At 47.2% G+C, this 23,253-nt stretch overlaps 2 protein-coding genes and 1 long non-coding RNA gene across 4 annotated transcripts in view; 2 read left to right on the top strand and 1 right to left on the bottom strand.

Moving 5' to 3' along the window:
• The window catches only part of RASGRP4 (RAS guanyl releasing protein 4), a 34,503-nt gene extending 24,082 nt beyond the window's left edge, over positions 1-10,421 (top strand). Inside the window, exons 12-17 of one of the 2 annotated variants that reach the window (XM_087971219.1) lie at positions 2,274-2,383; positions 3,650-3,794; positions 5,487-5,523; positions 6,733-6,879; positions 8,152-8,366; positions 9,879-10,421. In XM_087971219.1, coding sequence (XP_087827345.1) covers positions 2,274-2,383; positions 3,650-3,794; positions 5,487-5,523; positions 6,733-6,879; positions 8,152-8,366; positions 9,879-10,010 — 786 coding nt within the window. In that variant the 3' untranslated portion in view covers positions 10,011-10,421. Of the gene's footprint in view, positions 1-2,273; positions 3,018-3,649; positions 3,795-5,486; positions 5,524-6,732; positions 6,880-8,151; positions 8,367-9,878 lie in introns of those variants that run through there. The other variant, XM_087971220.1, reaches the window with a different exon arrangement.
• LOC148129979 (uncharacterized) overlaps positions 1-20,767 on the top strand; it is a 63,990-nt gene extending 43,223 nt beyond the window's left edge. The window contains exon 2 of the long non-coding RNA XR_015750557.1: positions 20,579-20,767. This is a non-coding gene — a long non-coding RNA (uncharacterized LOC148129979). The remainder of the gene's footprint in view (positions 1-20,578) is intronic.
• On the bottom strand, positions 11,329-18,972 carry TSLIG3C (tRNA splicing ligase complex subunit 3C). Its single transcript, XM_026688457.2, has 8 exons — positions 18,861-18,972; positions 17,201-17,337; positions 16,430-16,564; positions 15,541-15,725; positions 15,267-15,353; positions 15,036-15,152; positions 13,154-13,321; positions 11,329-12,405 (listed from the first exon to the last, which is right to left on the bottom strand). Exons 1-8 carry the CDS (start codon positions 18,881-18,883, stop codon positions 12,262-12,264), a joined length of 996 nt encoding a protein of 331 aa, XP_026544242.2. The 5' UTR covers positions 18,884-18,972; the 3' UTR covers positions 11,329-12,261.
• Positions 20,768-23,253: the final 2,486 nt, after the last annotated feature.

Raw genomic sequence — 23,253 nt, 5'->3', positions numbered from 1 at the left:
AGTAACCGCCGCATTGCCAAAGAGGGAAGAATTTAATCCTTTCTCTCTCTGATCTATTACAGTTTAGTTTTGTTTTTTGCGTCTCAAGACCTCCAACTCTTTTGAAAATCAAGGCAGGAGAAATTAAGGACTTCCCTGGCCAGGCCCATGCCAACTTTGCGTAGGGGATCATTTGGGGGTGTTGTGGAGAATCTATGCAGGACTGCACCCCGATCTTGGCATAGGGAGGGTATTGAGAGCAGCATGTGGGCCACAGGTTTGGCAAAAAGAGGATGTGGTGAAGAAACAGGGCAGGGCTGAGAGTCAAAGATTTATTTCAATCACCCTTATAGACTTTTAAAGTGCTTAAGCGGAAATTGGTGGTAGCTGAAGAGCGATTTTGCACGCATAAAAAACATTCAATTTCTAGGAAATGGAGCCATCTCCCCTGAGTGAAAATGACAGGCAGTAGCTCAGCTTACAATTACTCGTTTAGTGACCGTTGGAAGGAAAGGTGCACTGGGGGGGAAAAAGCGACTTACGACCATTTTTCACGTTTACGACTGTTGCAGTGACCGATCAACATTCAGAGGCTTGGCAAGGGGTTCATGTTTATGATGGTCGCTCTGTCCCCAGGGGGTCACGTGGGCCCCTTTTGCAACCTGTCAACGGGGAGTCCAGATTCACTTAACAACCTGAACGAATGCAATGATTCGCTTAACGACTCCAGCAAGACAAGGTATAAAAATGGAGCAAAACTCACTTTTAACAAATGTTTCGCTTAGCAACAGAATCCTTGGGCTCAACTGTGATTATAACCAGAGGACTACCTGTAGTTATGACAGTGGCACAGCCCTGGGTTCATGCGATCACCATTTGTAACCTTCCCAGCTAATTTCCGACAAACAGAGAATAAACCCCACTCCTTTGTAATACTGATGATGTTACTTAGTTGGGTCATGAAATGTCTCCAAGAAAACCAAGCCGAGAGAGCACCAGGGGCCACTTCTATCCATGTATCTATCTATCTATCTATCTATCTATCTATCTATCTATCTATCTATCTATCTATCTATCTATCTATCTATCTATCTATCTATCTATCTATCTATCATGTATCTATCTATCTATCTATCTATCTATCTATCTATCTATCTATCTATCATCTATCTATCTATCTATCTATCTATCTATCTATCTATCATCATATCTATCTATCTATCTATCTATCTATCTATCTATCTATCTATCTATCTATCTATCTACCTATCATCTATCTCTCTATCTATCTATCTATCATCTATCTATCTATCTATCTATCTATCTATCTATCTATCTATCTATCTATCTATCTATCTATCTATCTATCTATCATCTATCATCTATCTATCTATCTATCTATCTATCTATCTATCTATCATCTATCTATCTATCTATCATCTATCTATCTATCTATCATCTATCTATCTATCTATCTATCTACCTATCATCTATCTATCATCTATCTATCTATCTATCTATCTATCTATCTATCTATCTATCTATCTATCTTTCTATCATCTATTCTATCTATCTATCTATCATCATCTATCTTCTTTCTTTCTTTTCTTTCTTTCTTTCTTTCTTTCTTTCTTTTCTTTTTCTCTCTCACCATCCATCCATCCATCCATCCATCCATCCATCCATCCATCCATCCATCTATCTAAAATCAAAATACCACTCACACATCATCACAAAATCTCCAGAACCGTAAAGCCTACAAACTTGAAATTTGGCACTTATCTTCCTCTTGGCTTCTAGGGGCTCACTAAGAAAGGATTCTTCAAAATGACCATCAGAACATTAGTATTTCCTGTATTATTATTATTATTAACACACTCTGATGCTAAGGAGTTCTATTCTCCCTCCCCACCTGAAAAGAAATCTGTTCCAAATGCAAAGCAGAGGAGTTTCAGTTTCAGTTTCACAGCACCAAGCAGCTTGAGTACTGAACAGTTGAGCTAAGCCACGCCCAGGCTCCTCGCTGTCTCCTTCTTGCTCACACCGAAAATACTATTTCAGTTTCCAAACAGCCCTCAGCTCTCTCACACACTGACAGAACGCTAGCCAGATGAATACCAATGGATGCTGGCAGGCAGAGGCAGAATTTCCCCTCCCCTTTATTTTCCTCCCCCAAAACTAAGCCCCTAGTTTCGAAGTGAAGCACACAGGTATCAAGCTACTTAGTCAATAAATTCCTCTGTAGACATTTGTGTCTCCCTGGCTGCGTTTCTACCCTTCTCTTTTTCCAACAGTCCGTGTTCAAGAATTACGACCCTGACCAACGGGGTTGCATCTCTCAGGAAGATTTTGAGACCATATCTATGAGTTTCCCGTTCTCCTTCTACGGCCTGGAAAGAGAACGGTAAGCACCGGGGTTGCCTGCAAGGGTGGTTCTGCTGGGGGTTCGCCCCTCGCTAAGATTCTGTGCAATTTGGAGAACCCCCAAATCCCACTCCTGGCTGGCCCTGCCCATCCCGCCCCTCCCCTCCCCTCCCCTCCCCTCCCAGGAGTCTCCATGCGGCCTCTTTCAGGCGCAGGTAAGCGGAGGAGGCACGCAGAGGCTCAGAGAGGGGTGAAAAACTGGCCTCCTGGAAATTCAGGAAGGCCGGAAATGGGCCCATTTCTGGCTTCCAGAGCGGCTCCGGAGCCTGGGGAGGCCCTTTTTACCCTCCCGGAGGCTCGAGAAAATCCTCCAGAGCCTGGGGAGGTCAAAAACACCCCCCTCCCGCCGTGGTGCAGGAGGCCGACTAGGCTACGCCCACCATGGCCACACCCACCTAGCAACCAGGCAGAGAAACCCGTTGCTAAAAGTTTTGAGGCCTACCTTTGGCTGCATGGAAAGGAGATCTGGCTAGGTTGCCGTAAAGTGGAAAACCTAGGGCTGTGATGGCAGACCTATGGCACGCGTGCCACAAGTGGCATGCAGAGCCATTTGTGCCGGCACGCGAGCCGCAGGCAAACTTACCTGCACTGCGCATGCGCGCATCTCACAACTGATTTTTTCGGCTGGTTTGAGGCCTTTTTCGGCCTCCCAGAAGCTTGGAAAAAGCCTCTGCAAGTGTTTTCAGGTCTAATCATCTCACAACTGATTTTTTCGGCTGGTTTGAGGCCTTTTGGCCTCCCAGAAGCTTGGAAAAAGCCTCTGCAAGTGTTTTCAGGTCTAATCATAGGCCCATTTCATCACTTCCTGTAATACCGGAAGTGATGAAACAGGCCTATTATTCCACCTGAAAAGCCTTGCAGAGGCTTTTTTCCAAGCCTCTGGGAGGCTGAAAAAGGCCTCAAGCCGCTGAAAATCAGCCATGAGGCGCAGTGCAGGTAAGGGGAGGGCATGGGGGATTGCGCATGCATGCGCAGGGGGTATGGGGCGCACATTACATTCTGGGTGCTGGCATGTAACTGCATGTGTGCTGGCGTGCGCACAATTTTTGGCACAGGAGCCCAAAAAGGTTAGTCATCACTGACCTAGAGCGTCTCGTTGAAATGCTTTCATATCTAAGGCAGGGCTGGAGCTCACCTTGACCTGGTGATTGGACAACTGGCTTTCATGGCCACGGTGGAACTAGAACTCACCAGCTCCCAGTTTCTAGCCTTAACCACTGGACCAAACTGCCTCTCTTTATCCCAGGGAAGGAACCTGCAACCGAGACGACCTGTCGGAGTACTTCATGAGGGCCTGCGCCATCTTCTCCAAGCTGGGCCTCATGGTTTTGCACGATTTCCAAGAGGTCACCTTTAAGAAACCCACTTTCTGCGACCACTGCGGTGGCTTTGTAAGTTTACACACCTTTTCTGTGACATACACACACACACACACACACACACACACCATTGGCAGAAATGACCACTGGAAATATAATATCAAGAGATGTTTTTGCACAACTTAAGAAATAAAAACTGAAGGGGTTGCCCAGAATTGGCACCCGTACCCTGAAGCCAGTAGTGGTGAAAGGGAAATTGTGCAGCTAGACTCTTATCCTCCTGCTCGTCTTCCTCCTCCTCCCAGTTGGAAGGGACCTTGGAGGTCTTCTAGTCCAACCCACTGCTCAGGCAGGACACCCTGTACAATTTCAGACAAATAGCAACTTCAACTTATATACCTTTTTATAGTGCTTTATAGCCCTCTCTGGCTCCTCATTTTACCCACCTCGGAAGGACGGCAGGCTGAGTCAACCTTGAGCCTGGTGGGATTTGAACTGCAAAATTATAGGCAGCTGGCTGCAGAAGTAGCTTGCAGTACTGCACTCTAACCACTGCGCCACAGAGGCCTCCATGGATGTCCAATCTCTTCTTAAAAACCTCCAGTGTTGGAGCACCCACAACTTCCGGCAGTTACCCCAATTAAATCATGAGCCAAACTCCCAAAACTAAACAGGATTTATTGGGAGTTAACATGTCAGCACTGCCTGGGTGTAGCTGACTCTGAGACATCCGTGACCCTGGTTTTCCCCCCCACCCCACCCCCTGGGTGTATCGTAATTCATATTCTCCAATGGGACACATCCATAGCCCAGAGTCATCAATCATGCTCTCCAGTTAGAATTTTGCACGGCAGAAACTCCAGTCCCCTAGTTACTATCTTTGAAAAACTATGCACGGAATGCACTTTTGATTTCCAAGCTGCCGCACTGCTCTTTCAAACCCCTTTCCCCCACCTCCCTTTCTGTTGGCAACTATAAAACGGCCATAGAAATGCTTTCTAAGTTGACAGTTCCACTGATTCGTTGTTCTCCCTGTCAGGAAATTCCTCCTTAGTTCTAAGTTGCTTCTCTCCTTGATTAGTTTCCACCCGTTGCTTCTTGTCCTGCCTGCATGTGCTTTGGGGAATAGCTTGACTGCCTCTTCTTTGGGGCAGCCCCTGAGATATTGGAAGACTGCTAACATGTCACCCCTAGTCCTTCTTTTCATTAAACTAGACATACCCAATTCCTGCAACGGTTCTTCACATGTTTTAGTCTGCCTATTTAAGTAGTTCTCTCCAGAACTATCCGCCCTGCTAGTCTCTCAGCCTTCTAGGTCCTCCATCAGGACTAGGAACATGCTTTTTTTTTTTTAAAGAAGAAGAGTGATTGGAGGCCAGAGTATGATCAAGGATGCTTTAGTCCCGTTATCTAGCTGCTTTGCACGTGCACAAACATTGTTCTACAACGCTGCTCCTCACGCGTAGCAAATTAAGAGATGGGGACTACAACTCCCAGAATTCCCCAGCCATTCACCCTCCTGCTGTTGGAAAGCCAACTCTGAGGACTGCAGACAACCAAACAAAGAAACCTCTCTAATAAAACATTTGAGGCGGCCGACTCTATAAAACCTGAGAAAGGAAGCGACAAAGGAGATGAAATGAAAATTAAATATCTGTTAGTGCAAGAAATGGCTGGGGATGCTCACGGATCTGTTTGCATCGTCCAGATGTGTTTGCTGCAACCTAAAATGGCCTAATTTGTCTTCTTCCTTTCCTGATGTAGCTGTGGGGAGTCTCCAAGCAGGGATACCGATGCAGGGGTGAGTGCGCCCTCTGCTGGGCTCTGTGGGCCAGCACAATTGCTTTTCGAGGAGGTTTTTTTTTGGGGGGGGGAACGAATTGGGACAGCTGCCATTGGGTCTTAAATGGGGTTAGGGTTTGTAGCAAACCCCACATCCCTCTGGCACTGATGATGTTACCTAGTTCGGTAATGAAACGTCCGCAAGAAAGCAACCAAGCTCAGAGAGCACCAAGGAGCACACAGTCGTTGTCCTCTTCTTCCTCCTCCTCTTCCTCCTCCCACTCCCCACAAACACCACTCCCTTCTAGCACTGATGATGTTACCTAGTTTGGTAATGAAACGTCTGCAAGAAAACAAGCAAGCTCAGAGAGCACCAAGGACCCCCACAGTCGTTGTCCTCTTCTTCCTCCTCCTCTTCCTCCCCCTCCTCCTCTCCTCCTCCTCTCCACAATCCCCACCCTCTTCTGGCACTGATGATGTTACCTAGTTTGGTAATGAAACATCCGCAACAAAAACCTACCAACTAGAGCACCCAGGAGTCTATAGTGAGCTGGAGAATAACCCTAACAATAACTGAATATATAACTGAGAACAACGCTAAGAATAACTGAAAATTCATCTTTTTTGTCAGCCGGTGTCCAAATGAAAGCCATAGATGCCGACACCAGCTTGTAGTTTTAAATATAAATAAATATATTTGCAATCTGCATGTACACCAAACTAGATAATCAGGCAAACAGGCGCATCCTGAGGTAAATCAACACTGCAGGAACATCGTGAGGTAAATTACACATACACAGGGGAAAAAAAGGCAGAGTATAAAAACAATATTCGTGTACCAATGAACCACAACTGTGTGTTCTGGCTCACTGTACAACTCTGCTGCTCCAGCTATTAAATTTTAGAAATCTTAACGGAAATCATAGTTGAATGTTCTCCTGACCTCATCTCATCCTTATTTGGAGTTTGACCCCTCCTTAAGTCACGTTCCTGCATTGGGAGGAAAATTGTGTATTTGGGCAGTCCCTTAAAGTGTATTTGTGTATGTGTATCCTTAGTACTGAAGCAGTAAAAGTGCCTTGACCCAGCCCCATGGGTGTTGTAGTACCAGGTTGGAGAAGGCTGGGAGCAGGAGCCATTGGGGGCGGGGTAACAATTCATCTTCTCACTGCTTTGATTTGAAGCCCCCTTTTGTTGTTGTTGTTGTTGTTGTTGTGATTCTCTCTAGATTGTGCCATGATCTGTCACAAACACTGCAAGAACCAGGTGGAGGTGGAGTGCCACACTCGCAGCTTCCCTTCCTCCTCCTCCTCCTCCGACAGCACACCGCGCGCATCCACAGCCATGCTAGCTATGAGTCACCATCCCAGCTCTGGTATGTGGCCGTTGGGGGTAAAACAGTAAAAAGTGAAAAATAAATAAAATAAACATGCACGGCTCGCTTAACAACCACATTGCTTAGTGATGGAGATTCTGGTCCCAATTTGTGACCATAAGCCAGGGGAGTCAAAAACACAAGGCCTGTGGGCCAAACCCGGCCTGTCATGTGGTCAGATCCGGCCTGCAAGGCCATCCTGGAAAATGCAAAGGGCCGGCCTGCGTCGCTTCGGCCCGGGCGAGCCAATGCGAAGAGGAAACACCTGGCCAGCAATTTGGGGAGTGGCATCAAGCTAGCCACGCCCACCCAGTCGCCCACACCCACCCAGTTGTCCATATCCAGTGAGTGGCGTCAAGCCGGCCATGCCCACCCAGTTGGCCACGCCCACCCAGTCACCCACACCCACCCAGTTGGCCATATCCAGTGAGTAGCGTCAAGCCGGCCATGCCCACCCAGTTGGCCACGGCCACCCAGTCACCCACACCCACCCAGTTGGCCATATCCAGTGAGTAGCGTCAAGCTGGCCACACCCACACAGTCAGTCACGCCTAACCAGTTGGCCATATCCAGTGAGTGGTGTCAAACTGGCCATGCCCACCCAGTTGGCCACGCCCACCTAGTTGGCCATATCCAGTGAGTGGCATCAAGCTGGCCACACCCATGCAGTCAGTCATGCTTAACCAGTTGGCCATATCCAGTGAGTGGCGTTAAGTTGGCCATGCCCACCCAGTTGGCTATGCCCCCAGTTGGCCATATCCAGTGAGTGGCATCAAGCTGGCCACGCCCTCCCAGTTGGCCACGCCCACCCAGGTGGCCATATCCAGTGAGTGGTGTCAAGCTGGCCACACCCACCCAGTTGGCCATGCCCACCCAGTTGACCATATCCAGTGAGTGGCATCAAGCTGGCCACGCCCTCCCAGTTGGCCACGCCCACCCAGGTGGCCATATCCAGTGAGTGGTGTCAAGCTGGCCACACCCACCCAGTTGGCCACGCCCATGAATCATATTCTCCAACGAGACTCATCCATAGCCCAGAGTCAGCAATCATGCTCTCCCGTTAGAATTTTGTGCTGCAGAAACTTCAGTCACCTCGTTACTATCTTTGAAAACATTTATGGAATGCACTTTCGGTTTGCAAGCTGCTGCGCTGCTCTTTCAAACCCCTTTCCCCCCCCTCCCTTTCCGTTGGCAACTCTAAAAAGACCATAGAAATATTTTAGGAGTTGACACAGCGATTCTCCGTCTAACCAAGCCTTTTTCATCCTGCAGGCTCAGAGGAAGAAATGTTCCTTTTCCCACCAGGGTGGGAACAGGGCAAAAGCCCTGTGGTCTCCTTGTCGAGCAGCCCGGGCAGCCGGATGGTCAAACATGCCAGCACCCAGACCGATCAGGCTAGCCCGGCAACTGAGGACCGAGAACAGCTGGCAGAGGATTGCAACAAAACTCAGAAGCAACTCATGGCACTGGTGAAGGAGCTGGAAAAGGTGAGGATAATCGACAGGGGAAATAATAAGAATCAATGTTTTTCTCAACCCCGGGCACGTTAAGATGTGTGGAGTTCACCGGCCAGATTTGTGGCATCTTAACAGTACCATGAACACATTTTTTTTTTACGACAGCTTTGTAGAAAATAGGCATTTACTGGCCAAACTGGCCCCGCAGAGAACCACTGGCTTGTTTAAACAACTGTGGCATATATTGCATTCAGTTTCGGTCAGCGCACTATAAAAATAGACGTTGATACTCTAGAAAAAGTACAGATGATGAGGGGATTGGAGGCTAAAACATACGACGAACGATTGCAGGAACTGGGCATGGTTAGTCTAGTGAAGAGAAGGACCAGGGGAGACAGGAGAGCAGTGTTTCAATATTTGAGGGGCTTCCCCAGAGAGGAAGGGGGTCAAGCTATTTTCTAAAGCGCCTGTAAGGCCAGACAAGGAATAATGGATGGAAACTGAACAAGGAGAAGAGTCAACCTGGAAATAATAGGCTGAAGACAGGTCCTAGGTGCTCTCCGAGCCTGTTTGTTTCCTTGCAGACATTTCATGACCCAACTAGGTAACATCATCAGTGCTAGAAGAGAGTGGGGTTTGCTCTTGTTTTTTTATGTACTTGTGGCATGCCCTGTTCGGTGTTGGTGGGAGTGATCTTGGAGGGTCTTTGGTTTGGGCTGTCTGATGTTTGCTTATTTGGCATGTCCTTGATGGGGATATTAAGAAATATTGTTTACCACTTGTTTATAAGAAGTAAACAATACCCCCAATCAAGGAACCGCCAAACAAGCTGACAGTCATCAACAGCCTAATCACCAAGAACACTCCCACTAACACTGACAGGGCAAGCCACGAGAATATATAAATATATAAAATAGTGTATGAAAAGTAGTATATTAAAAATAAGTGCAAAGCCCACTTCCCTTCTAGCTCTGCAAGAAAACAACCAAGCCCAGAGAGCACCAAGGACCCCACAGTTCTCCTCTTCCTCCTCCTCCCCTCTCCGCAAATGCAACTCCCTTCTAGCACTGATGATGTTACCTAGTTTGGTAATGAAACGTCTGCAAGAAAGCCACCAAGCTCAGAGGGTCTATGGTCTGGGCAAGCAAGCCCAGAGAGCACCAAGGACCCCATAGTCCTCCTCCTCCTCCTCCTCCTCCCCTGACAAACCCCACTCCCTCCTAGCACTGATGATGTCACCTAGTTTGGTCATGAAACGTCTGCAAGAAAGCCACCAAGCTCAGAGGGTCTATGGAGATTCTAAGTCATCCAGCTCATGATTGTCCCAAAGGTGCTTTTTTATTGTTTTTTCTTCAAGAGGCAACTCTTGATTTTTCTAGGCTTCCTCCTCTCTCTTTCAAAGAAGAAAACAAACAAACAAAATTGCCTCTTGGAGGGGGGAAGGAGCTTTGGGACAACCAAGCTCAGAGAGCACTGCGGGGGGGCTTCTGCATGCCCCCCTCCCATCATTCCGTCTCTAAACCCCCTTGCTCTGACCTGCAGGAACGGGACAGGCTGCTGACCGCCAACCAGTCCCTTCAGAACCGCTACACGCAGCTGGAAGCCGAGAACAGGAGGCTCTTGAAAACGGGCAGCCCAGCATCCCTCTACGAAATCGCGCCTCGGTTTATCTGAGCCCAGCTGGTCGGTTGCCAACAAACTCTGGGAACTTAAGAAGGGAGCTTTCCTGAATGGGGCAAGCATCGGGCCTCAGGCGGGCCGAGAGAGCGGGAGGAAAGGGCTGGCGGAGGAAGCCATCATCCGCCGAAAAACCCAACGGGCAAAGAAGAAGAAAATTTGGGAGCAGAGAAGAAGACGCTGTCCTAGGGGAGGGTTTTGTTCATGTCCAGCCGAGCAGCTCTCTGGTTGAAGCCACCTTGGCAGTCCGAGAAGGAACGGGCCAAATCCGAGTCCTTTACCAACGCACCTTCGGATTTGTAATTTATTTATTATGTGTGTTGTTGTTTTTTTAATGTATGAGCTGCCCCATTTTATGGCTCTGGCAGCTTTGGAGGGATTTGTAAATAAAGAGCACAACTCGGAGAATTCATAGCAGCGGCTTTAATTATCCCTAACCGAAAAGTAGCCTGTCTGAGTATCCATGAGAAAAGAGACCAGAAAGGGAGAGAACTTCCAAGTCCAACGACCAGTTAATCACGCAGGCTGGCTACAAAATAGAGAGAAATCTATGGTGAAATAGACCTCGCCACGAGAAGTTCACCTGCAGCTTTAAGATGGGTGGACTTCAACTCCCAGAATTCCCCAGCAGGCAAGCTTCTAAGATGGACCAACTCCCAGAATTCCCCAGCTACCATCTTTTAAGATAGGTGGACTTCAATTCCCAGAATTCCCCAGCAGGCATGCTTTTAAGATGACTTCAACTCCCAGAATTCTCTAGCCAGCAAGCTTCTAAGATGGACCAACTCCCAGAATTCCCCAGCTATCATCTTTTAAGATAGGTGGACTTCAATTCCCAGAATTCCCCAGCAGGCATGCTTTTAAGATGACTTCAACTCCCAGAATTCCCTAGCCAGCAAGCTTCTAAGATGGACCAACTCCCAGAATTCCCAGCTATCATCTTTTAAGATAGGTGGACTTCAATTCCCAGAATTCCCCAGCAGGCATGCTTTTAAGATGACTTCAACTCCCAGAATTCCCAGCCAGCAAGCTTCTAAGATGGACCAACTCCCAGAATTCCCCAGCTACCATCTTTTAAGATAGGTGGACTTCAATTCCCAGAATTCCCCAGCAGGCATGCTTTTAAGATGACTTCAACTCCCAGAATTCCCTAGCCAGCAAGCTTCTAAGATGGACCAACTCCCAGAATTCCCCAGCTATCATCTTTTAAGATAGGTGGACTTCAATTCCCAGAATTCCCCAGCTGGCATGCTTTTAAGATGGACTTCAGCTCCCAGAATTACCCAACCTGAAACTCTACACAACCAACCAGAAGCAGAAAAAATAAACGTTTTATTTTGAATCTTTACACAGCCAGAGTTTGGGTTGAGTGAGAACAATATGAGAAATCTGAGCTGCGCTAGCAATCCCAGAATATTACATTTCAACCACGTCTATTGGTCCCATCCCCAAACAACACCCCCCCCCCTTTAAAAAAAAAATACAAAAGGCTCCTGGGCCATCAATACGGATGAACATCCTGGGCCTCCCAGATACATAAGCCACAATTCCCTTATTCCCAAGCCAGGGAAGCTAAGCAGGTATGTTGACTGGAGATTAAGAATGTTCTAGTCCTCCTCCTCCTCCTCTTAAAAAAACAGCATCGGGTTCAAGCAACTCCACCACCACCACAAGATTATCAACAGGGAGAAAAGAGGCACCTCCAATAATAACCAGCCCCCGCCAAAAAACAAAACAAAAAAACAACCTTATGCATTTCTGCTTTTTGAATTAACAAGATACCTAATTTGGAATCTTCCTTTAGAGTAGAAATCTAGTTCCAAACCCACTGATCTTATCCTCTTTCCACTGCTTAGGCACCCCCTTCCATGACATGCTCAGGGTGAAAATAAAAAGTCCAAATATAAAATACTTATTTTGGATTTCCGACAGCCGAGAAATGCTTCGCGGCTTTCAAAGCAACCCAGCTGCTGTGGCACGTGGCCCACCTTCCCTGTAGCCTTAGGAGGGTTATGCTTCCCCCTAAGGTCAACATGATCTTTGGATTAGGGGAGTTGGCCTTATTTATGGGCACACCTGGAGGCACACCTGGAGTGCCAAAGAACCGCATCCTTATTTAAAGCTGGCTTGCCTGGAGAAAGGCAAGATGGAGAATTGGACACGCTGGGTAAGAATCCGTGGCACTTCCTTCGTGTCACACTTTCTGGCCACGCCAACCCAACAGCAGCTGGTTTCATCCCCTCTTCCCTTATTTCTTCTTTTTCTTGCCCCATTTCGCCCAGCGCTGGCCACCTCCACCGCCTCCTTCTCTCCTCTTCTCCCAGGTGGGCATGGGAGCCTCGATTTCGTTCGGGCGTCCTCCCCGGTCTGGCACGCTGCCCTTCATCAAGACCTGTGGGAGGGAAGGAGGGAGGGAGGGAGGGAGGAGACAGAAGGGAGAAGGGAGAGGAAGGGAAAGAGAAAAGAAAGGGAAGGGAAGAGAGGAGAGGAGGAAGGGAGGGGAGGGAGGGAGGGAGGGGAAGGAAGACAGGAGAGAGGTAACAGAAGGAAGGAAGTAAAGAGGAAGGGAAGACAGGAGAGGAAAAAGGAAGGAAGCAGACAGAAGGGAAAAGGGAAAGGGTGTAGAGGGGACAGTAGAGGAAGGAAAAGAAGTAAAGATGGATGGGAGGGAGGAGAGAGGGAGAAAAAGGAAGGAAGGAGAGAGAAGGGAAAAGAAAAGAAAGGTAAAGGGAAGGGAAGGGAAAAGAAGAGGGAGGGAGGAAGGGGAAGGGAAGACAGGAGAGAGAGGGAAAAGGAAGGAAGGAAGGAAGGAATGATGAAAGAAAGAAAGAAAGAAAGAAAGAAAGAAAGAAAGAAAGAAAGAAAGAAAGAAAGAAGGAAAGAAAGAAAGAAGGAAAGAAAGGAAAGCTGAAAGGAGAGGACACCAGCATCCTCCCTCCTCAGCCTCTCCATCCCAAGAATCAACTCCTTTCAGGAGGCAAAGCTGTAGGTGTAAAATCCGGGTTTTGCTAGGCCAAACGACAGTCTGTTGAGTGAACCTGCCATTGGGCCAAGCCGTGAAGCCCCCCTGGGGGCTCCCTCTCCCTCCCTCCTTCCACCTCCAGCTGTTTGGTGGCCTGGATGTCCCCTCCAGCTCATACCTTGTTGATAGCACAACTGGTCTTCCTCCGCAAGGCCTCGCTGCTGGTCTTCACAATCCGAGAAAAGTCCTCCCGGGCAGCCAGCAGGTGGGAAAGGCAGAGCTGGGAATTCTCCGGCAAAGACTGCCGTAAAGGTTGGAAGGCTTCGGACATGGCGGTGCTTCGGTTCTGGCGGGGGACGAGAGAGATGGTGAGTTCTAGTTTGGTCTTAGGCACGGAAGCTGACTGGGTGACTTTGGGCCAATCACCAGGAGAGAGTGAGTTCTAGTTTGGTCTTAGAGATGAAAGCTGGATGGGTGACTTTGGGCCAATCACTAGGAGATTGGGAGTTCTAGTCCCACCTTAAGTAAAGCCGGCTGGGTGACTTTGGGCCAATCATCAGGAGATGGTGAGTTCTAGTTTGGTCTTACAGATGAAAACTGGATGGGCGACTTTGAGCCAATCACTAGGAGATTGGGAGTTCTAGTCCCACTTTAGGTATGAAAGCCGGCTGGGTGACTTTGGGCCAATCACCAGGAGACAGTGAGTTCTAGTTCAGTCTTAGAGATGAAAGCTGGATGGGCAACTTTGAGCCAATCACTAGGAGACGGTGAGTTCTAGTCCCACCTTAAGTAAAGCCGGCTGGGTGACTTTGGGCCAATCATCAGGAGACGGTGAGTTCTAGTTTGGTCTTACAGATGAAAACTGGATGGGCGACTTTGAGCCAATCACTAAGAGACGGTGAGTTCTGGTTTGGTCTTAGATATGAAAACCAGGTGGGCAACTTTGGGCCAATCACCAGGTGACGGTGAGTTTCCGTCCTGCCTTAAGCAAGCAAGCCAGCTGGGTGACATTGGGCCACTCATTCTCAGCCCAAGCCCACTTCACAGGGTGGTTGTTGTGGGGAAAATAGGAGGAGGAAAGTTTGCTGGATACATTCGCCGGCCCAAGTTATTAAAAAGTAATAAAGGAACCTTTTTCCATATGTGGTGGACATGTACAGAAACCCAAAATTACTGGAAGAAAATCAAAACGTGGTTGGAAGAAATTACAAAAGAGCAGATCGAATATAAACCAGAGTCCTTCCTACTAGGGATCTTTGACAAACAAATTTCCAAAAAAGCTAAATACATAACAATACACATCTTAACCGCGGCCAGATTAGCCTTCGCTCAATACTGGAAACAACATCAAATTCCACCAGATTAAGTGATTATCGATAAAATTTCAAAATGTGCAGAAATGGACAAACTGACTTTGGCACTAAAAAACAAAGATACTTCACTATATTATGATAGTTGGAATTGTTGGTATAATTGGATTGATCAAAGATAAATTATATACCATAAGGCATAAGAGGAAGTATTAACCTATAATAATGAGATAGCGATATATGTATAGAATAGGTGTGTGTATATGACATAAATCAAAGGCTATGAAAAAAAGATCTTGCAAACTGTAAAAATAAGAATGCTTTTAACTTTTCTTCCCTCTTTTTCTTTCTTTTTCTTTCTTTTCAATCTTTTCTTTTCTTTCTTTTCTTCCTTTTTCTCTCGTTTGTGTATGTATCGTTGGTTGTTTTTAATTGTAAAAACTAATAAACTGTTTTAAAAAAAAAGTAATAAACATGGGATATGAATTAATGAATCGAGTTAGTGAGTTATTTACTTTATTTCGTTAGTTAATTATTTATTTACTTAGTTCATTTGTTATTTAGTTATTTAATTTAGTTATTTACTTTGTTAGTTATTTACTTAGTTTATTTAGTTATTTAGTTATTTACTTTGTTTCGTTATTTACTTAGTTCATTTCTTATTTAGTTATTTACTTTGTTATTTAGTTATTTATTAGTTAGTTTCAGAATGAAATCAATGCTGCTAGTTCAACAGCTCCCGGAATGTACCTTGGCTCTCTCAGACCAATGGAAGGATGCAACGGTGACGTCGAAACGGGTCAGCATCATGTGTCTTCGGCACTGGTATTCGGCCCCCAGCACTTGCTTGATCTGGTCCAGTGCTTTCTGGTATTTTAAGGAGAGTGAAAAGGGGAAGCAGAGATGTTTAAGGTCCATCAGCGCCAAACCAGAAAGCCCACCCGCCTTCTCCTCTCCTGCCATCTCTAGTGGCCCTCCTACCCATTGCTCAGAGGTCAGCGGGGCCTTCAGGAGCGGTGCTGTCCACTGGGGCTCAAGCCCCTGTGCAGCGGAGAGGGCCTCCGAAACCTGAAGGAAGCAAGGAGTTAGCGTTTCGTAGCTTGGCGAAGAGAAAGAGGCAGATAATACCACCATTATTAACCCAATAATACCGCTTGATAAAGCCTTGGTTAAGACCACACTTGGAATACTGCATCCAGCTTCGGTCGCCACGAGGTAAAAGATGTAGACTCTAGATCGGGGTGTCGGGTCTCACCTGGGATCCAATGTCCTCCATAACCTGAGCCACAGGGGAAGCCGGGTCTGGCTCAGGCATCCCCAGGACGTGGCAGATCTGATGAAGTTCTCGCACTGCTTCGTTATTTTTGTCGTCTTGCTTTGCTGATTGGAGTGTTTTCCTGGCCTGGAGCCGGGCAGCCATCAGCTCCGAGCTCAAAAAATCTGGGATGGATGGATGGAAGGAAGGAAGGAAGGGAGAGATGGAGGGGGGGAAAAAGGAACATTTTGCTGCTTCTTAGTATGTTTCCCCACACCCCCATTGCATGTTTAAATATGTTTGAGGCTATGTTTTTTCCCCACTTGCAATGTATGGCTGTGAAAGCTGGATCATGAGGAAGGCCGAGTGCCAAAGAATGGAGGCCTTTGAACTTGGGGGCTGGAGGAAGAGACTCCGGCGAGTCCCTTGGACTGCAAGGCCATCCAACCGGTCAGTCCTAGAGGAGATCCACCCTGGCTGCTCTTTAGAAGGCCAGATCCTGAAGATGAAACTCAAAGACTTTGGCCACCTAATCAGAAGTAAGAGGAAGGAGGAAGAGGAGGAAGAAGGAGGAGGAGGAGGAAGGAGGAAGACAGAAGGAGGAGGAGGAGGAGAGGAGGAGGAGGAGGAAGAGGAAGACAGAAGGAGGAGGAGGAGGAGAGGAGGAGGAGGAGGAAGAAGACAGAAGGAGGAGGAGGAGGAGAGGAGGAGGAGAGGAGGAGGAGGAGGAGGAAGAGGAGGAGGAGGAGGAGATTTCATTATCCAACTGGGTAACATTATCATTGCTAGAAGAATGTGGGGTCTGAGGAGGAGGAGGAGGGTTGCTGTTCACAAGCCACGATTAAGCTATGGTGTTAGTGTGATGCCCCAATTCTCTCTCTCTACTTACAGAGAAGCTGCAGGCAGTGGTCTTGGGTGCTGAGTCTAGCCAGGACGTCCCCTGTGGTCAGTGAAGGATACGGGCAATGCAGCTCACCCAGGAGGCCACTTATTTCAATCTGAAATGTCTCGGCATCCTCAGGTCCTGATAGGATGAAATGGCTTAGAGTTGTTTAGGATCAGAATGATTTAATTGGGAAAAAAAAAGAGGTTTCTATCATCTCCCCTTTAGCCTCTGCTCACTTTTAACCTTTCCAAGTTGCTCGTTTCTAGCTCCTTGTCTTCCATTCCATTCCCCTTCCTTCCCTTTCCTTCCTTCTCCTTCCTTTTCCCTTCCCTTCTTCCTTCCTTCCCTTCCCCTTCCATCCCTTTCCTTCCTTCCATTTCCCTTCCCTTCTTCTCTTCCTTCCTCTTCCTTTCCTCCCTTCCTTCCTTCCCTTCCCTCCCTTCCTCTTCCCTTCCTCTCCCTTCCTTGCCACCTTCCTTATTTCCTTCCCCTCTTTTCTTTCCTTCCCTTCCCTTCTTCCTTTCTCCTCCCTTCCCCTTCCATCCCTTTCCTTCCTTCCGTTTCCCTTCCTCTTTCTTTCCCTTCCTCTTCCTTCCTGCCTGACTTTTCTCTTCTCTTCCCTCCTCCCCCTTCCTCCCTTCTCACATTCTTTGTATTCTCGATTTGTTCTCTCCTGCTCTCTAGCCTCGATTCGCAATCCAAAGTCCCATCTCTGCAGAGCCCTGAAAGTGGAAACCGCCTTTCCCTGCTGCAAAGGCGGAAGAGCCCACCTACCCTGCACCGGGCTTACGTCCTCTTCCAGCCGACATAGAGTTCGGAGCTCTGAAACCAGCCACGAGCAAAGCGTCATGAATCGAGGGCTGGAGACACCAGCTTCGGCCACCTCGGCGAAGGTTTTCATAGACGGAAACCTACAAAGGACGATAATCAATAAAGCCAAGATAGTATCCATTGGGGGGGTCCCCAAACTTGGCCACTTTAAGGCTGGTGGACTTCAACTCCCAGAATTCTCCAAGCATTGTTTCTTGTCCTGCCTTCAGAGGAGAATAGGATGACCCCCACCTGGATGAGTGGGGCAACCTGTCCAGAGGGCTTCTGTGGCCTTGCAGGGGAGGAGAGTCTAAGCCAGTGATGGCGAACCTTTTCGGCACCGAGTGCCAAAACCGGAACGTGCGTGCAGGCATGTACATGTGTGTGTGTGCCAGAGCACTGGAAAACCGAAGGCCAGCTGGCCGGTGCATGCATGCCTGTTTTGGGGCCATTTTGGGGGCTGTTTTCAGGCCATTTTGGGGGCCAATTTTGGCAAGAAAAACAACCCCAAAACAGCCCAAGAAACAGCCTGGAAAATGGCCTCTTTTTTTTGGCCGTTTTCAGGCCATTTGGGGGGCCAATTTTGGCAAGAAAAACAACCCCAAAACAGCCCAAGAAACAGCCTGGAAAATGCATTTTTCCTTGGCCGTTTTCAGGCTGTTTTTTGGACCAATTTTCGGGCTGATTTCAGGCTATTTTTAGGATGTTTTGGGCTGTTTTGGCCTGAAAACAGCCTGAAAGGCCTGAAAACTGCCCCCAAATGGCCTGTTTTGGGTCATTTTTCGGACCGTTTTCCAGCGCTCCTGCACCCACGAAGACCAGCCAGAAACAGAAGTGCAGCTGGTGATGGTGCCATGCCCATTGAGAGGGCTCTGCGTGCCACCTCTGGCACGCGTTCCATAGGTTTGCCAACACAGGTCTAAGGGCTCCATCGCCACCCTCCTGCCCCTATGGGGCTCCTTCTGCAAACTCCCCTACAACGACCCTGCGAGGTAGGACAGGCTGGCAAGGGGGGGAGGTGTGAGCGTGGGGTCCCCCGGGAATCCTTCACCAGCTGCAGCTCCCCCTTGGCTGGCTCTAGCCCACCCCACTCCATCCCGCCCCTATAGGGCTCCTTCTGCAAACTCCCCCTACGAACAGGAGTCTTCAAACTTGGCCACTTTAAGACTGGTGGACTTCAACTCCCAGAATTCCTCCTCCAGTCATGTTAGCTCAGGAATTCTGGGAGTTGAAGTCCACCAGTCTTAAACTTGCCAAGGTTGAAGGCCCTTGGTTTAGATAGACAGACAGAAAGAGAGACAGAGAAGAGAGAGAGAGACAGAAATGGAGATAGAAGATAGATACTGTAGACCAGGGGGTCTCAGGCTTGACAGCTTTTTATAAGACTTGTGGACTTCAACTCCCAGAGTTCCCCCTCCAGTCATGTCAGCTCAGGAATTCTGGGAGTTGAAGTCCACAAGTCTTAAAGTTGGCCAAGTTTGGGGACCTCTGCGTCTACAACAACCCTGCGAGGTAGGACAGGCTGACCAATGGGGGGGCGAGCGCGGGGACCCCCATTTACACCCCCACCCCACACCCCGTTGGCTGTCCTTAGGCCCCTCCCCCCGGCCCCGCCCCCGCTCACCCCTGGACGTCTTCCGCCTCCATGTCTCCGCAGGAATGCCACCCCGCCCTTGCCCTCGAACCGAGCGCCGCTCGCGCAAGCCCTACAGTCCCGCCCTCCCGAGCTTTTTTTCCTCCCATTGGCTGCACCGTCCGCGCGCTTCCTACTGACGTCAAACGCCGCCCGCCAATGACAAGCACGGGCTTGATCCTTCCCCTCCCCGCGAGCCGCCAATCCGAGGCGGCCCTTAAGCCCTTGCGAGACGCCTGGGATTGGCCGACGGCTTATCCTAGCAACCGAAGGGCCTCCTCCCAACCGTTGGTTGGTTGTTGTTGTTTTTTCTTCCCGGCCAATCGGGAGTAAGGGATTAAAAGGGGGAAAAAAAAAAAAAAAGCATCGCAGCTCAGAACGCCCGCAACACCCTTCAGCCAATGGGAAGGCGCCCTCGATGACGCCCCCCCTCTTCACTATGGCAACGTGCCAGACACAGGAGAGTATCGTGGGGGGAAAGAAGTATCAATCGTCGACCAATCGGAGCGCGCGGACTGCTGCGGGGGCGGCCTTTGCAGGAACAGCTGGCCGCCGGCTTCCTTGAAGAGCATCCCGGGAAGAGGCGCTTCTAACGCGGGGCCGCCTTGCTTCTGAGCGGGTGCAGAGTTCTTCCTTGGACGCCGAGCTTTCGTCTCAGGGGAGGCGTAGGTTTTACGTGTGCATGCACAAACACGCGTGTATATACACATAGAGGGTGTTCTGTGCCTAAGTGGCAATTGGTCCGAGTGTATTAAGAGGCCAAAGAGATAGATAGGTAGATAGGTAGATATATTGGTAGACAGATATATAGAGATAGATATGGATAGAGAGATAATAGATAAATAGAGATAGATATAATATATAGATAGATTAATAGATAGATTAATAGAGATAGATAGATATAATATAAAGAGATAGATAGATAGAGATAGATACATACAGACATATAGAGAGATAGAAATAGATATAGACAGATAGATGTATGTGTGTGTGTATATATATATGTGTGTGTGTGTGTGTGTTTTCTGAGGTTCTCGCGGGTATTTGTGGATCTTTGGTTATTCGGGTTTTCTCCGAAGATTGGAAGTATCTAGGCAACGTTTCGATGAAGTCTCATTCATCATCTTCAGGCTTGTGTCTTCAGCTCTGTGCTTCAGAGAATGAGACTTCGTCGAAATGTTGCCTAGATACTTCCAATCTTACGCTGGAGAAAACCCGAATAACAAAAGATAGATAGATAGATAGATAGATAGATAGATAGATAGATAGATAGATATATAGATATATCTTTGGTTATCTTTGGTTATATATATATACTGTATATTCCTCTAATCGTTGCCAATCTTAATGCTGCCCAGAGGCCCTCAAGAGTGGCGAGAATATAAATTTAATAATATTTTTTCCTTATTAATAAGAACGTTTTTTCTCTGTGATTGTTAATCTTAATTTGAATCTATACCTATATATAAAAGCGAAATACCACTCATGCATCATCACCAAATCTCCAGAACTGTAATTTGGCACGTATCTTCCTCTTGGCTTCTAGCTCACTAAGAAGGGATTTTTCGAAATGATCATCAGAGCATTAGTATTTTGTATTATTATTATTATTAACACGCTCTGATGCTAAGGAGTTCTACTCCCCCTCCCCACCTGAAATCTGTTCCAAATGCAAAACACAAGCAGAGGAGTTTCAGCTTCAGTTTCAGAGCAACAAGCAGCTTTAGTACTGAACAGTTGAGCTAAGCCACGCCCAGGCTCCTTGCTGTCTCCTTCCTGCTCACACAGCACATACTGTTTCAGTTTCCAAACAGCCCTCAACTCTCTCACACACTGACAGGACGCTAGCCAGATGAATATCAATGGATGCTGGTAGGCAGAGGCACAATTCCCCCCCCCCACTTATTTTCCTCCCCAAAAACTAAGCCCGACCACATAGTTTTGTAGCGAAGCACGGGTATTGAGCTAATGCCTTTATATTATGTTTTAACGCTATGGTGAGCCGCCCAGAGTCACTCGAGATAGCGGTGGCAATATAAACTTAATACATAAAATGATTATTTTTTTTCCTTTCTCCAATTGGAGGTGGAGACCCTCTTGAGAGCTGAATGCAAGGGAATTTCATTTTAATATATGCCGATTAGTATACATTCAAAGTGACAATAAAGTTATTCTAAGTCTATTCACCGAAGGAATTCAAGAAGTGTGATGTGTGATGTAGAGGATGGAAACTGAATTCAGGTTTTCAATAATTAGGTGAAACCAACCTACCAAAACAGAATCCTACAGTGCTTGTCAGTATGGAGTTTTAAGATTGCAACTGAGAGTGAAACAGACTCTTGTGGACTAGTAACTTGGATCAGTCTTGTTTATGACCGTGACTGTAGTTTATTAAGCCTTAGATGATGATGGATTTTCCAATCCAAGGAAACGGATGTTTACTCTCTGCCCAAGATTTTAGAGGGGAGCAGGAGAAAAGGATTACACCATGAAAGTTTTAAAATTGGTGTAGATAGAATTTTTAAAAAAAAAAAAAAGGTGAGGAAACGCTTTATGTTGTTGCCGGAAACGAAACCATTTCAGTACGCGGCGAGGATAAGAATGCAAACGCCAGGCTGCTTCCATTAAGTGTAATGGTGTTTTTTTCCCCCCCTTTTTAATTTACAATCGTACAGTTTTAAATAATAGAGCATTCCTTTCCAGTGCCCTCTGTGCCATTCTTTTAAAAAATATTTTTGTTTTAAATACACAGAAATTCCAATACCGAATATACAAATCTGATAAAATTACTTAAAACAGGAAAGAAAATTAGCTTGGCAACCACATTAGGGGAAAGAAGAAGAAGAAGAAGAAGAAGAAAAGATGGAACATAAACTTGGTTTCCGTTGTCTCCTTCGCAAAGGCCTAAAACAGAAAGAAAGCAACTGCCCACAGGTAAGGATGGATGCCACCCTCCCCTTCGCCCCACCTGCCAGCCTTCCCCGTTCCTGGCCATTGTTTTTAGCACGGCCTTGCTGAGAGCTGCCATGTTATCGAGGCATTCAGAGAGTTGCGATCCTAACCGATTCCGTGCAATCCCAAGGATGGGTGGCTGAAGCAGTTGCCCCCGCGAATGAAAAGCGGCCTCTGAAATTCAGGATTTTACCTGTCCAGTTCTGGATCCAAGCAAGAAATTAGAATTAACATAAATAAATAAGGAGTCGGAGCTGGGGGGAAACGGACACACCCCATCAGGATTCGATCGGTTGAATTCTCTGAATGAGATGGAGTTGGAATAAATCCGTGTTGCTCATCAGAGATTGGGGCCCCAAGGAAAAGAAAGAAAGGGAAGGCAATCCCTTTCATTTATGCAAAATTTTAGGCTGAGAAGAGTCAAGGAACTTTTAAACTTCCTCAGCTTAAATCTTTAATTTAGTGACTTGAATCTACAACTGGGCCAGGGGAAAAGTGACTTTACAACCATTTTTCACACTTAAAAAACATTGTAGCATCCCTACGGCCGTGTGCTCAAAAATTCAGATACTTGGCAACTGGCATGTACTTAAGACGGTTGTAGGAACCCAGGGTCATGTGATTTGGCAGCCTTCAAGTCAACAGGGAAGTCAGATTCACTTCCGTATCCGTGTTGCTAACTTAAAACTCCCAGAATGGCTGCCTGGGGAATTGTGGGAGTTGAAGTCCACAGGTTTTCAAGTTGCCAAGGTTGGACACACACCCCACTCCCCCAAATAGCTCCTTAAGACAGGGGTCCCCAAACTTGACAATTTTTAAGACTTCAACTCCCAGAATTCCCCAGGCAGCCATTCTGGGAGTTTTAAGTTAGCAACACGGCTATGCTGGCTGGAGAATTCTGGGAGTTGAAGTCCACAAGTCTTAGAAGTTGCCAAGTTTGGAGACCTCTGCCTTAAGACCACATAGTTAGTTCTCAGATGCTTTGAAGTGCTTAAACTGTGAGTAAACAGGCCTAATTTACATCCAAAGGATCCAATACTGGGGTTGCGTCGATAAACTTCCTAACGAAACGACGGCCTGTTATACGGTTGGATGGATTTTTGCGCTTTAGAAATTTTCACTGAAACGGAACACAGGAGAAAGTGTTGTGGCTTAGGAAAGGATGCATTACTGATGCCAAAAAAGGGGGAGAAAGCCCTCCTGTCCCTTTGTTTTTCTCCTGCCCCCTCTCCCCACCCCCAGTGCCATTTTCTGCAATTCAATTCTGCAATTGAAATAACCTTTGTAAGGCCGTTTGGAATGCACGGGACCAAAAAAAAAAACAACAACCCCAAAAACAAAATTCTTCCGGTGCTTCTCAATAGCCCTGGACTTTACAGCAAGAAGTATGCGATCCTCTCCAATCAATCTAACATTACAAACAGGAAGATAA

This window comes from Notechis scutatus, chromosome 8 (genome assembly GCF_049901735.1).
Source record: "Notechis scutatus isolate UNSWTSFEM ecotype Mainland chromosome 8, rNotScu1.2, whole genome shotgun sequence".
Classification (NCBI taxonomy): Eukaryota; Metazoa; Chordata; class Lepidosauria; order Squamata; family Elapidae; genus Notechis; species Notechis scutatus.
This window is presented reverse-complemented; position numbering and strand designations above follow the sequence as displayed.